The sequence below is a fragment of the Oncorhynchus mykiss genome, chromosome 23 (assembly GCF_057628025.1).
Source record: "Oncorhynchus mykiss isolate SJ-2025 chromosome 23, ASM5762802v1, whole genome shotgun sequence".
In the NCBI taxonomy this organism is placed as follows: domain Eukaryota; kingdom Metazoa; phylum Chordata; class Actinopteri; order Salmoniformes; family Salmonidae; genus Oncorhynchus; species Oncorhynchus mykiss.
This window is the reverse complement of record NC_143044.1, coordinates 52,097,501-52,113,519: the sequence shown is the minus strand read 5'-3', so window position 1 is coordinate 52,113,519 and position 16,019 is coordinate 52,097,501. Positions and strand designations below refer to the sequence as shown.

Here is a 16,019-nt window from a genome sequence, read left to right as displayed (position 1 = left end):
ATCACATGGACTGGGATACGTTCCAAATAGCCTCAGACAACAACATTGATGTATACGCTGATTCGGTGAGTGAGTTTATTAGCAAGTGCATCGGTGATGTCGTACCCACAGTGACTATTAAAACCTTCCCCTACCAGAAAGCATGGATTAATGGCAGCATTTGCGCAAAACTAAAAGCGCAAACCACTGCTTTTAATCAGGGCAAGGCGACTGGAAACATGACCAAATACAAACAGTGTAGCTATTCCCTCCGCAAGGCACTCAAACAAGCTAAATGTCAGCATAGAGACAATGTAGAGTCGCAATTCAACGGCTCAGACAGAAGACGTATGTGGCAGGGTCTACAGTCAATCATGGATTACAAAAAGAAAACCAGCCCCATCGCGGACACCAACGTCTTGCTCCCTGACAAACTAAACAACTTATTTGCTCGCTTTGAGGACAATACAGTACCACTGACACGGCCCGCTACCAAAACCTGCTGGCTCTCCTTCACCATGGCCAACGTGAGTAAAACATTTAAACGTGTTAACCCTTGCAACCCTAGCCGCCTCCTCAGAGCATGCACAGACAAGCTGGCTGGTGTGTTTACGAACGTATTCAATCAACGCCTATCCCAGTCTGCTGTTCCCACATGCTTCAAGAGGGCCACCATTGTTGCTGCTCCCACGAAATCTAAGGTTACTGAGCTAAATGACTATCACCCCGGAGCACTGACTTCCGTCATCATGAAGTGCTTTGAGAGACTAGTCAAGGATCAGATCACCTCCACCGTACCTGACACCCTAGACCCACTCCAATTTGCTTACCGCCCCAATAGGTCCACAGACGACGCAATCGCAATCACACTGCACACTGCCCTAACCCATCTGGACAAGAGGAATACCTATGTAAGAATGCTGTTCATCAATTACAGCTCAGCATTTAACACCATAGTGCCCTCCAAACTCATCATTAAGCTCGAGACCCTGGGCCTCATATAATTCATGCCTTACCTTTGAAGATCTTCTTTTGTTGGCACTCCAAAATGTCCAATAAACATCACAAATGGTTCTTTTGTTCGATAAATTATGTTGTTATATCCCCAGAATGTCCATTTATTTGTCACGTTTGATTCAGAAAAACATCAGTTCCAACTCGAACAAACATGACTACAAATGATCTAATAAGTTACCTGTAAGCTTGGTCCAAACATTTCAAACAACTTTCCTAATCCAACTTTAGGTATTTTAAAACTTAAATAATTTACCAAATTTAAGACGGAATATACTGTGTTCAATAGTGGATAAAATGAAAGTGGAGCGAGCCCCAGGTCGCGCGCCACAAACAAAACAGTCCACTAGGCTCAACACCCAGAAAGGAAAGGGCTATTTCTTCATTACTCAAAAGAAAAACATATACCAATTTCTAAAGACTGTTGACATCTAGTGGAAGCCATAGGAACTGCAACCAGGAGCCTCATTCCCATAGAAAACAATTGAAATCACAGTGAACTCAAAAAAACATTTCCTGGATGGTTTGTCCTTGGGATTTCGCCTGCCAAAGGAGTTCTGTTATACTCACATACATTATTTTAGAGGGTTTTCTATCCAAATCTACAAATTGTATGCATTTCCTAGCTTCTTGGCCTGAGTAGCAGGCAGTTTACTTTGGGCACACTATTCATCTGGACGTCAAAATACCGCCCACCACAAAGAAGTTAATCCACCACAAAAGACAGAACAAATATTATGGCTAAACTCAAATATACTAATTCATAAAAATATATATTTTTGGAGAACATTTAAAAAAATATATAATCTTTGTAAATTATTTCATAAAGAAGACTGGTGGTGTAATGTCACACATGCAGCTAACACAAATATATGGAAATGTCTGCTCTATCCAAAATTACAACCAACTAGTGGAAGGGGGAAAAGTAAAGGACTTGTCTGTCGGCCCTGCATTAAAGACGAAAATTGGTTAAAAGAAATTGTGATAAATAAAAAAGTATATCAGTTTCATTTATGTACCAAAAAATGGACAGCTGTGCCGTACAGATTGCTAAATAGTTGGGAAGAGATTTTCGATGTACCATGTCATGTGAACTGATACACAAAATGTCACTGGATTCAGTTTTTCAATTAAAATTATACACAATTCTTGCAACCAATAGAATGTTACACTGTATACAGAGTATGAGGGATACACCCATCCCAGCTCTGCAGATTTTGCTGCGAAGAGACAGAATCATTAGATCATAGGTTCAGAACTTTTGTGAAACAGCACAGTTTAACAATATATGGCAAATATAAATCAAAACTGGATGGTGATCAGAGATAGATGGGAGGGGTTGAGGGGAGCTGAAGGATGGGACTGGATGGTGTTCAGAGATAGATGGGAGGGGTTGAAGGGAGCTGAAGGATGGGACTGGATGGTGTTCAGAGATAGATGGGAAGGGTTGAGGGGAGCTGAAGGATGGGACTGGATGGGGTTCAGAGATAGATGGGAGGGGTTGAGGGGAGCTGAAGGATGGGACTGGATGGTGTTCAGAGATAGATGGGAGGGGTTGAGGGGAGCTGAAGGATTGGACTGAATGGTGTTCAGAGATAGATGGGAAGGGTTGAGGGGAGCTGAAGGATGGGACTGGATGGGGTTCAGAGATAGATGGGAGGGGTTGAGGGGAGCTGAAGGATGGGACTGGATGGGGTTCAGAGATAGATGGGAGGGGTTGAGGGGAGCTGAAGGATGGGACTGGATGGGGTTCAGAGATAGATGGGAGGGGTTGAGGGGAGATGAAGGATGGGCCTGGATGGTGTTCAGAGTTGAAGGATGGGACTAAAAACAAACAAAAGATAACTAATGTAAAATATACTGTGTCTATAAAATGGATATAGTATGTATACGCTGGAAGTAGAAGCCTAAGTGTTGTTGTCTATTAGTTTACTCCAATTAGGGGAGGGGTGCTAGGGTTAGGGGAAAATAATGAAGCAAAATATATTTAAAAAAAAAAAAATATATATATATATATATATATATATATATATATATATATATGATATACCCCGCCCCCCCCCCCCAAAAAAAAAAATATATATATATATATGGGGATTGGAAATGATGCAGACAATTGATGTAAGCCACAACCTATCTGCAATATTAAAGGTGAGGGGTTGTCCTTGAATGCCACCCAATCATCTCCCTGTATACAGTACAGATGTATCTTCATAGCACAGTCACACCTACATTATAAGATACTGTCCTGACTGAGACCCACCATAAACATATCCCCTGGTCAGCACTTCTTCCGTCTCTCCTCTCACCCCTTCTATTAATGGACGCAGACAGTAACAACTGTAATGTTGTGCTGTACCATCTTCAGGACTGTAAACCATGGCTGTGTCCCAAATGGGACCCTTTTCTCCATTTAGTGTACCAAAGGGCTCTGGTCAAAAGAAATGCACTATATAGGGAATAGGTTGCCATTTGGGAAACAGACCATGCTTTGCCAGTCTGTTCGTGTCATTGAGGTTAACCTTCAGTTGCTACTAGGGATTTGCATGTGAAATCAGGTAACGGATTACTTATTGTACAACAGACCTGGGTTTAAATACTATTTGAAATCCTTCGAAAATACTTTCAGCATTTGCCTTTGCCTTTAGGGGCTAGGTGGGTGAGATTTGCAGTTTTGGGACTATTCCATTGGTCCATTAAGCCAGGCCAACTCAGTCAAGCAGAGATGAAGTGTCTGAAATGTTTTCAAATAGTACTTGAACCCAGGTCTGCTGTGCAATATTGAAGACAGATTTAAGTGGATTATTTGAGCAAATAGCATTCCCAGCCATCACCATCTCTGTGTGAGGGTTTGTCTTTTCTTCATGACAGTACTTGTCTTTTGCTGGCACTTGGCTCATGAATGTATTGTATTCTGTAGTGGATGTTAAGATGTCATCATGCTATTCAGTCATTATTGACTTTGGGAATAGAAATCTATGTAGGCGTATAATGATTTCTCTACCATTGTACAGTATATGCCAGGCTATAAATAACAAACCTGCTTCTTTTCAAAGTACTTTGACCCCTAGCTAATAGCGACAGTGTTGAAAATGGTGTAAATACATACAACCTTAAAAGGCAGCATGTTCCTGTAGAACGTGGTTTGAAGTGAGTCGATGTAGGTGAGCTACGTGAAGAATGCTAACAGAAAGATCCATCCACTCCCATCCGTTTCCATGCAACAATGATAATGTTAAATACACTAGTAAGCCATATTTTGGGTCACTGACCCCATACTGCAGATCCACAGATTATTTGGTAGTTATCCATAAACAAGGTTAAATTGTCATTTGTCTGATCCAGCCCTTTAAGCACAGGCATCGATGTAATGTTTTTTTGAATAGCCTTTTGAATAGCTTGGACCTTGACTGCTGTGCAGCGCCTGCTCATCCATTTTACCTCATTGTGCTTATGTTGCACCACATTTCCATGGTACCCTGTTTTTGCTTTGGGCTCCGCTCTGCTCTGCTCCCCTACCTACCTGGACTGTAATGATGCACTGCTAGCCTTTCACAATATATAATACCGTATAAATCTACAAGCAACACATCATCATCTGTAAGCTGTGGGTGCAAAAGATGGCTCAGTCCATTGCTTTTTCGGGATAGGGTTATTGTCTGAGTAAGGCGCAGAGAGAGAGAGAGAGAGAGGGGAGGGGGTGAGAGAGAGAGACAGGGAGAGAGAGAGAGAGAGAGAGAGAGAGAGAGAGAGAGAGAGAGAGAGAGAGAGAGGTCGATCCATTCCCATCAAGTATCTGGGACAATGTCCCGACAGCTAGGTGTCTGGCCTGGTCTGGTCAGACTTTAATCTAGATAGTGACTATCACCATTCATCACCAGAGGTAACTCAGTACATTGTGTGTGGGGACCATCTCCTTCTCCTGAGATGTGGTTCAGTCCATCGTACCAAGACTCTTTGACAACCATTGATGTGATGTGGTTTTGACGAGGCATTGGAGCTCACACACACACACACACACACACACACACACACACACACACACGCACACACACACACACACACACAGTCTTGTTTCTTCTACTCGTCATAATATTAACAGAATGTCCCATCACAAAAAGCCATCACAAGAAAGAAATGTGAGACAGTAAAAATACATCATCATGTTTGTTCCTGATTGACATGATACACAATTACTAAAGACAGAGAGATCAAGAACTCGAAATACAAGAACGCTAAAAGTAGTTCTTTACGAAGTCAAGAGTTTATTGTGAGGATTTTGCCCCAAGTGTTAGGTGATTTTGGGGTTAATTACAAGTGAATTGAATTGAATGATACAATCGAGTCACCGTTCTAAAAATGAGGTTATGCTGAAGTGCTACTGAAATAACTTTGATTTAATTGTATTAACAACGTCCCATAGTATAACCTGTTGAGGTAGAATGTGTTCTGGTGAAGGCTAGAACATTACCTCAAGGTGCCTTAATATTCTAGCTGTCTTTAAAGATGATGGATGTTGTCCAGAATAACCTTAGCAACCCACGATGAGTCCTACTTCATAATGTGTTTATTGAAATGGAATCAAACAGGTTGGAACAGGAGGATGCAGTCAAGCTGCCAGGGAAAACATACACCCACATAAAGCTGTTTCACCCACTTGATTCAAGTCAAGGGCAACATTCCCCATCAATGCTCCTTCCTGGGTCTTTAGAAATGTGTCAGAGACCATTTAAGACAGCGTTGAGAGATCAGGAACATCTACATTATGTATGTGACATGTCCTGGTGTATAGCGGTGATCATGAATCATCGTGATGACAATCACGTCCCGGTTATTAACTCTCCAGGTTACCTTCTGCCAATGACTGGTTTCATTACAACGTATACTAATGGCCACCTCATCAGAACAGTAATATGAACCAGATTTGGAAATCTATGCTCTTTCACCACACCGTACCTACCTGAACCTTACTGTGCTGGTTCTGGTATTTCCCCCTCACATTGTCCTTTTCCAGCACGGTTTCATCAGCTATGGTGATGGCAGGATGAGTAACCAGGATGAGTACCAGGCCAGCACAGTACAGCTCAGCTTGGCTCGGCTTAGTAGTCTGAAAGGGGTTCTTTGTATGGGTTTTCCAATACTCAGTGGTTCTTGGTGTTGGATTATTGCTGGTTCTGTTGTGATTCCCGATTAGTATCAAAAGCATGGCTGTGTTGTACTGGTACTTAGTTCTAGTCAGTGTGCCTCTCTCCTCTTTGACACTGCCCACCCATACCCATCACACATACATACAGTACATTACCTACTGGGAGAAATACTGCATCAGATCTGAGACGGCAGACAATATGCCCCCAAACATCCTCACTACTCCAGACAATATGATCCCAAACATCCTCACTACTCCAGACAATATGACCCCAAACATCCTCACTACTCCAGACAATATGACCCCAAACATTGTCACTACTCCAGACAATATGCCCCCAAACATCCTCACTACTCCAGACAATATAACCCCAAACATTGTCACTACTCCAGACAATATGACCGCAAACATCCTTACTACTCCAGACAATATGACCCCAAACATCCTCACTACTCCAGACAATATAACCCTAAACATCCTCACTACTCCAGACAATATGACCCCAAACATCCTTACTACTCCAGACAATATAACCCCAAACATCCTCACTACTCCAGACAATATGACCCCAAACATCCTCACTGCTCCAGACAATATGACCCCAAACACCCTCACTACTCCAGACAATATGACCCCAAACATCCTCACTACTCCAGACAATATGACCCCAAACATCCTCACTACTCCAGACAATATGACCCCAAACATCCTCACTACTCCAGACAATATGACCCCAAACATCCTTACTACTCCAGACAATATGACCCCAAACATCCTCTCTACTCCAGACAATATAACCCCAAACATCCTCTCTACTCCAGACAATATAACCCCAAACATCCTTACTACTCCAGACAATATAACCCCAAACAACGTCACTACTCCAGAAAATATAACCCCAAACATCCTCACAGACGATGATGTATGTATAGTTTACTCCACAGTACTAACACACACCTGCCATGTGAGGTGTCTGTCGTGTAACGCATATCACCTGCAGTGCATACTACTCCAAACGGATTGAAGAAAACACATACTCTAGCTTTGCGTCGGCATGCTAGTCAAGTTTTTGAATAAAAAAGGACATTTGTTGCGAAATTTGTTACACCCCTTCACCGGGACTAAAAACCTATGCGGCCAAACATATCGCATCACCCATGTATTAATGGACAACAACAAATGGAGTAACAATTATAATCAGACAGCTCAGAATACATTTCTCAGTTAATAGAACTTATGATGTTAAATTATTATAAATTGATAAATTTCCCAGACTCATAGTCTGTGTCCAAAATGGCACCCTATCACCTACATAGTGCACCACTATTGACCAGGGCCCATAGGGAACTATGTAGGGAATAGGGTGCCATTTGGGATGGACAAATATTCTACTGAGCTCAACTAATTACAAAAACAAAATGTCTGGAATCTGTTAAAGAAACTGTGGATCAATAGTATCATGTTATGTTCATGACCCTGACCCCCTCCTCTGTGGCTTCCAGATAGCTTACACATTCTTACTTTCATTTTCTTTTTTCTTTTTCTTGGGGGGTGGTTTGGGGGTGGTAGGGGTTGGGAGGGAGGGGGTGGTTTGGGGGTGGTAGGGGTTGGGAGGGAGGGGGTGGGGCTTCAGGGACTATGGGAAGTAATAGTGTCTTATCAAATTTGCATGTTTGCTATGTGTCTTAAGCTGTGCTTTTAAAGTCAATTAATACTCCTCCCAACTCACCCACGTTCGTTATAAATACGATGCATTGTTTCTTCCTATGCTTTAAAGTTAAAATGACAAGTTAAATATATATATTTACTCTTGTATGATCTTTGTTTCTAGCCATGTACAGTACTGCAGTTTTTTTACTACGCATCTATCGTTGAAAAACAGTTTGTAATACCTTTTATTTTGTGTCTCTGGAAGATTCCTACTGTTAAAGCCTAGCTTTCATTGAACCTCTATTTTGTCTCTAGAATATGGAATGATCGGCGAACATACTGTAAAAAGTCAGCGACCCAGATCAGTCTTTGACACAAAGGCCCTGCAGGAGCAAGCTGAATCTGCTAAATTTATGGCACAAACTGGTAATACAATAGTTATGTTTCTTTCACCTTTTATTTTGTTAACTATAAACTTAATGTCATCTAGGTCACTTGCATGCTCTTTCTTGTGCTGCACCTTTTAGGTGACAATGTTTCTGTATTTTAATAACCTCCTACTACCTCCTCCTTCTTCTGTTTGCTATTCACATTAAAACCCACTAGACAAATGTTCCTTTTCCCTTTGAGTATTTACTTAGAATAACAACTAGAATTGGGCTCCCTGGGTCTCTGTTCATTTGTTGTTACACAGCGAGTTGGCAAGTGCATTACTCGTTTCTCAAATATTAAAGGCTAGGTAAAATTGTGCCCTGTCACAGTTAATAATATCCTTAAAAATGTGCCTAATAACATTTGAAAAATGTCCTTCATCGACAACTCCTACTGCCTTCGGCAAGAGTGAAACGCATACTGAATAAAAAATGGGTTTGATAAATAATGTTTAATGTAAGATAAATAAACAAAAATCTTAACTTAAACCAGTCGAATATACTAAAATATAGTGATGATTGTATCCATTCTAAAGTTGCAGGAGGATAGAAATGAATTGAAAAGCATCTTTATTGCTGCTCCAGATCCACATAGAGGGTTTCTAGGCTCAATCCAAATGGACTGCCATAAAGACTATTCTTTTTTTTCTTTTTTTTCCCCCCCTTTTCTTTCTAATTTCGTTTAAAAAAAATACATGTTTCTGGGTTCCGTTAATTGTTTGTTTGGCTTTTAATTTATTTATTTTTAACCCAATTTCACCTCATTTGTTGTTCCTTTTAAATCTGTGACATTGATCAACACACCTGCCTTACTTTCATTTTAATTTGCAAATCCACTTTGTTGTTTACTAAATCCTAACAGCATGTCTCCATTCCAACACGCTGTGGGAGTGTGTTATTTATCTCTTATGGACCCCATCACTTTGCTCTTCAGTTCTTCCATTCTTAGATTGCCTAATTGACTCTCCTTGTACTTCTTCATCTTACCAATTGATCCACCTTTCATAGTCTATTATAATTCTGATCAGACCAATTATATATAATAGGGTTTACAGTATATTCCTATTGGGTTGAATCAATCTATATCAGTCCTATTATACTGCAGCTTAGTGACGCAATACGGAGGAAATCTTCATAAGATTTCAATTACATATAAATGTATTCAGAGCTGAAATTTCCAAATCTCTTATGCAAATAAAGCCTCGTTGAAATTGAACATCACACGTACATCTTAAACTGTAATCAAAATATTTGAACGTTGTCTTCTTGCTTTCTAACACACAACTACGCTATCTTGGATTGTTCTATTCACCCGACCTACTTAGCTCAATGCCAAGGGTGTTAGCATAACCAAGGTTAGCATTTATTCCATTTATTCAGCATTTCATGGCTTTTGGATTTGTGACATTATCATATTTTTACATTGAAAGGCCTCACCCAGGACATACTGATGCATTGTGGACCTTCGCTGTCAATAAGGCAATGCTTTTGTTATTGGGAATTACCACCTAACGGCACACACATAAGCAAATTCACTCCACATGTGTTTATATACAATCAGTGTATGAAGTTGTACCTCTGAGAATTAAACTGGTATACTTGGTATACACTCCTAGAAAGAAGGGTTCCAAAAGGGTTCTTTGGCTGTCCCCATAGGATACCCCTTCTTGATTCCAGGTAGAACCCTTTTTGGTCCCAGGTAGAGCCCTTTTGAGTTCCATGTAAAACCCTCTGTCGAAAATGGAACCAAAAATGTTCTTCAAAGGGTTCTCATATGGGGACAGCTGAAGAATCCTTTTAGGTTCTAGAAACAACCTTTTTATCTAACTGTTTGGTTCTAGAGACAGTTGACTAGTGTACATGTAAATATTCAGTAGCAACAGTTAAAACACGTCATAATAGGAGTGTGACACACCAGCAGACCTTTTGTCACATTCTGCTGTTTGGAAAAATAGTATTTTATGAACCCCATGCAAACTGGCACTGTGAATGTTACTTCCATGCAACAAGCTCCATGCAACAAGCTGTGATCTTCTGAATAAAATGAAAAGGGGAGTTTTTCTTCCCTCTCGTTTCCCTAGTACTCTTAAGAAAAATATAAACGGGCAATTTAAAAAAAAACATGTTTTCACAAATTGTGATCAAACACTAATTAATATGCATTGGAGTTAGATCCTCTCTGGTTGTCAAGGAAACTGCACTGTAGACTGTAGTGCTGTAACACTGCTGTGGGATCCATACTCTAGACTTCTCATTTATTAACTCTCCATTCAAGTTGAACTTTTATTTCACTAGTAGATGTCCTTCTTGCATGCAACCATGTTCTTTTACATTTTATAGAGCTTTTTGAAACATTTCATTTGGTTTTATTGATGCATGTGTCAGTATGAAAGATGAAGATGAAATGTAGCTGTAAGATGTAACACCTTTTAGTCAGGTAAATGGCCGAATCCCTTAATGTGATCAGAAGTAACACTGGGGCCTGTGATGTGGAGCTTTGCTGTGATCTTTGAATAAATGTCCTTCAGAATAAATCTGACAAATGCTTAGTGTCAATTATGATCCATCTTTACAGTTCCTCCAAACCATTTGGGACTTTTACTATGATGCGTCTGTACAGTTCCTCCAAACCATTTGGGACTTTTACTATGATCCATCTGTACAGTTCCTCCAAACCATTGGGACTTTTACTATGATCCATCTGTACAGTTCCTCCAAACCACTTGGGACTTTACTATGATCCATCTGTACAGTTCCTCCAAACCATTGGGACTTTACTATGATCCATCTGTACAGTTCCTCCAAACCACTTGGGACTTTACTATGATCCATCTGTACAGTTCCTCCAAACCATTTGGGACTTTACTATGATCCATCTGTACAGTTCCTCCAAACCACTTGGGACTTTACTATGATCCATCTGTACAGTTCCTCCAAACCATTTGGGACTTTACTATGATCCATCTGTACAGTTCCTCCAAACCATTTGGGACTTTACTATGATCCATCTGTACAGTTCCTCCAAACCATTTGGGACTTTTACTATGATGCGTCTGTACAGTTCCTCCAGACCATTTGGGACTTTTACTATGATCCATCTGTACAGTTCCTCCAAACCATTTGGGACTTTACTATGATCCATCTGTACAGTTCCTCCAAACCATTTGGGACTTTACTATGATCCATCTGTACAGTTCCTCCAAACCATTGGGACTTTTACTATGATCCATCTGTACAGTTCCTCCAAACCACTTGGGACTTTACTATGATCCATCTGTACAGTTCCTCCAAACCATTTGGGACTTTACTATGATCCATCTGTACAGTTCCTCCAAACCATTTGGGACTTTACTATGATCCATCTGTACAGTTCCTCCAAACCATTTGGGACTTTTACTATGATGCGTCTGTACAGTTCCTCCAGACCATTTGGGACTTTTACTATGATCCATCTGTACAGTTCCTCCAAACCATTTGGGACTTTACTATGATCCATCTGTACAGTTCCTCCAAACCATTTGGGACTTTACTATGATCCATCTGTACAGTTCCTCCAAAGCATTTGGGACTTTACTATGATCCATCTGTACAGTTCCTCCAAACCATTTGGGACTTTACTATGATCCATCTGTACAGTTCCTCCAAACCATTTGGGACTTTATTATTCTCGATCTGTACAGTTCCTCCAAACCATTTGGGACTTTTACTATGATCCATCTGTACAGTTCCTCCAAACCATTTGGGACTTTACTATGATCCATCTGTACAGTTCCTCCAAACCATTTGGGACTTTACTATGATCCATCTGTACAGTTCCTCCAAAGCATTTGGGACTTTACTATGATCCATCTGTACAGTTCCTCCAAACCATTTGGGACTTTACTATGATCCATCTGTACAGTTCCTCCAAACCATTTGGGACTTTACTATGATCCATCTGTACAGTTCCTCCAAACCATTTGTACTTTACTATGACACAATAAGATGTTTTAATTCTACTTGAGACTCCGTTCATGGGAGCCAGACAAGGTTTTTGAACAAACAGCTTTTTGACCAATTACTAGTCATAAAGGTTCTTGTTCCCTTCAATCACAATACAACAAAACTTACAAAATGATGAATGGGAAATCAAAGGAACTGGATCAAGAGATATGGGGCCAATGACCAACAGAGTCGTGGTCTTCTCTCTTATTAAACATTTATCAAAGATCACATAAAGGTGAAACATGTCTATTTGGTTCAATATTAAAGTTAACTAGGTTAATATCCCTCCCCATTAACGTAGCTTCGGGTTTAGAATAACTCCTCCCCCATTGCTCTACCTTGAAACCCAGCCCCGGCAGAAAGCTCCACCCCAGTATAGCCCCGCCCACTGTAGCCCCACCCCCTGGGTTGATCATGTGACCGTGTTGCTGCATTTAACTGGTGTCACCCTTCTCCCTCCACACAGGTGAATCTGGTGCAGAGGAGTGGTCCCAGTGGAGCTCATGCTCAGTTTCATGCGGCCAAGGGTCGCAGGTGCGAACAAGAACATGTGGTTCACCATACGGAACACACTGCAGCGGTCCTTTAAGAGAGTCAAGGGTTTGCAATAACACTGTCCCCTGTCCAGGTAGTAATAGCTGCAGCATTATTACTTCACTTGTCATAACGTCTTTCTCCTTCCCCCTTCATTTTTCTATGTGTGCATTGTTGTGCTTGCTTTGAATTGACCATCAAACCAATGTTTTTGTTACTGTTTAGTTTGACCTTTTAACTAGTCTATTTGGTTATATTCTTATTACTTAATATTCTTATTTAATGTATTATTATTATTATTATTATTATTATTATTGTTAGCCATCTATTATCTGGTGATGATTTCTTCTCTTTGTGTATGTCACGGTGTTTTTCAGAAGTGTTGTCTATGTTATCCATCTCTTCCCATATAATGATAAGTTATTTCACCACAACTCCTAAAATGATTGACAGTGATGTAGTTCTGTAGTTTTGCATGTTATGGAGATTAGGGAATTGTAGATTCTGGTTTGTTTCTCCAGGGTTCAGTGTGTATTCTTGAAGGTCAAGGTTAGTGGTATATTTGTATATATATTGCAGTATCTTTACATATTTATCTCGATGTAGGCTGTTACAGTAGTTGAGTTGATGAAATGTTGCCTATATTTTTGCATACTTAGTCTGGTACCTAATATTTTGGGGTTGTTGGTCCAGTCAATGTATTTTGCTCCTCTGGGGTCTTTAGAATGTCATGACGTCTTACACTGTTGACAGATGTTGCGTTTTTTGGCAGAAGGTGGAGGTATTTTCTCATAAACACAACATTCCCCTACACAAGACAGTCATTGGTTATTCTTGGTGAATTGTGATTGAATGTGGCTCTAGAAGATGTATTACCTTCTGAATTGTGGAGACGAGACCCATCTTATGTTTGTGTCTACTGTATGTAGATATCCATGTGTTCAACAGCAGCTGTCATACTAATGTTAGTGTTTTTCCATGTGTTTTTCCATCTGTTGATTTGCAGGGAATTTTAGGAGCCATTATTCTATGTGGCGGCAAGTGTCTCTGAAATTACATTTAGGCACAAAGTCCTATAAAAGGTTTCACCCCCATCAGCTAATCAGAAATTCATGCGAGCAGCTCTCTGACATTTAGTCAGACGTAGTCCACATTAAGATGTGTCATGACTAAGTGTAGGGTTGGCAGTTTTCTCAAGGGTCAGACAAGAGGGCAAGACATTATTCCAAACCGTTTTCATTTACCATTTCATACCTGACAAGCTTTGGTAGCTAGCTGAACTGACCCAACAAGCTCTGGTAGCTAGCTGAACTGACCCGACATGCTCTGGTAGCTTGCTGAACTGACCCGACATGCTCTGGTAGCTAGCTGAACTGACCCAACAAGCTTTGGTAGCTAGCTGAACTGACCCGACAAGCTCTGGTAGCTAGCTGAACTGACCCAACAAGCTTTGGTAGCTAGCTGAACTGACCCAACAAGCTTTGGTAGATAGCTGAACTGACCCAACAAGCTCTGGTAGCTAGCTGAACTGACCCGACATGCTCTGGTAGCTAGCTGAACTGACCCGACATGCTCTGGTAGCTAGCTGAACTGACCCGACAGGCTCTGGTAGCTAGCTGAACTGCATGAATCACCCTCTTCCATTCAGAAACAATAATTGAAGCAGTCAGCCTACAGAGCAATATACCCCAGGTGTCCCCCTCGATTGAAATGAAGAATAAGAGAACCAGAAATGATAAAGAATCCATTATTTCCCCCTTGGTGAGACTTTGGCAGCAGGCTAATGGGCTAAACTGTCTTTTTCTCTGGAAGTAATGTGCCGTTGTTTCAGGCCAGTAATGTTGTCAAATCGACAGCCGAAATATTGAAATCTGTGTTTGTCTGAGTCAAATAGTTTTCAAGGACAGAAATACATGCAGGGAACATTTTCCTTGAAGGGCACGACCGACACAAGGACCTTATAACACATTCATAACCTATACATACTGGCTGCATTCATAACTGCTTATGTCAACAACCACAAGACAAGGCAAATATCAACTTTTTTGCACAGAAGAAAATACAGAACAATATGATGAGAGTTTAAAAGGAAACATGACAAGAACATGCAGAGGAAGGAGCGGTGCAGGACAGGTCAAAACAACTTCCTCCTTTCAAATGATTCTAGAATGAAACCAAACAAAGAATGATTTGAAAGACTGTTAATTAAACGTTTAGAATTTGACACAGAGGAAAACCAGATAAATAAACTGGTGGTTGTTGATGGAAGTTGATTTGAGCATTTAGAAAGTCAACTGCTTATTAATGCGTTATGTATGGCTTATGAACATGTTACGAAGTCCTTATGTCGGTCTCTTTCAAGTAAAGTGTCACTGCTACACAGCATGATGTCACAGTTGGAGCAGTTTGTCTCATATCAATCCTCACTAGAAGTTAACTACTAGAGCTACTATTCAAATGCAACGTTACCATATTTAGAGATGGTATTTTAATACCAATTTGTTGCAAACGGCCCAAAAAAAAGTTTTACATAATTCCACCTTTCTTTTCAGTTGTAAATAGTTTATTTCACTGCAGAGAAGGCTTGTTCACTGTTCCAACACTGATTTCAATTATATGTCCTTTAATAAGGAAGGAAGCACAGTGTGCGTCCCAAATGGCAACCAATTTCCTATATAGTGCGTTACTTTTGACAAGGGCCCATAGTGCTCTGATCAAAAGGAGTGCGCTACGTAGGGAATAGGGTGCCATTTGGTCAAAAGTAGTGCACTACATAGGGAATAGGGTGCCACTTGGTCAAAAGTAGTGCACTATATAGGGAGCCATTTGGAACACAGGGCCAGACTTGTAGCTCAACCTGTACTCTGATTATATCTCTAACTGAACTAAAGAACTCCAGCCTTGCCCGATTATTATTTATTCAACTAGGCAATTCAGTTAAGAACAAATTCTTATTTACAGAAACGGTCTACCCCTGCTAAACCCGGACAATGCTAGGCCAATTGTGCTCCGCCCAATGGGACTCCCAATCCCAGCCGGTTGTGATACAGCCTGGAATCGAACCAGGGTCTGTAGTGATGCCTCTTGCATTGAGATGCAGTGCCTTAGACCGCAGCACCACTCAGGACCACTCGGGAGTCCTATCTGATAAAAGCTCTTCATTATAAGACTGACTTTTTGATCATAGAATTTCACAGAAGAGATACACTCTCCCCATCCATCCCACTGTCTCGCTCTTTCGCTCTCTTTCTCTCTCTCTCTCTCTCTCTCTCTCTCTCTCT

At 40.7% G+C, this 16,019-nt stretch overlaps 1 protein-coding gene across 18 annotated transcripts in view; it reads left to right on the top strand.

Moving 5' to 3' along the window:
* LOC110531925 (adhesion G protein-coupled receptor B3) overlaps positions 1-16,019 on the top strand; it is a 351,790-nt gene that overhangs the window by 121,360 nt on the left and 214,411 nt on the right. For 12 of the 18 annotated variants that reach the window (XM_090217632.1, XM_090217627.1, XM_090217625.1 and 9 more), the window contains exons 3-4: positions 8,105-8,215; positions 12,671-12,832. The exons of 4 other annotated variants lie outside the window; for them this stretch is intronic. In XM_090217632.1, coding sequence (XP_090073758.1) covers positions 8,105-8,215; positions 12,671-12,832 — 273 coding nt within the window. The remainder of the gene's footprint in view (positions 1-8,104; positions 8,216-12,670; positions 12,833-16,019) is intronic. 2 more of the 18 variants (XM_090217634.1, XM_090217631.1) reach the window with 1 other exon arrangement.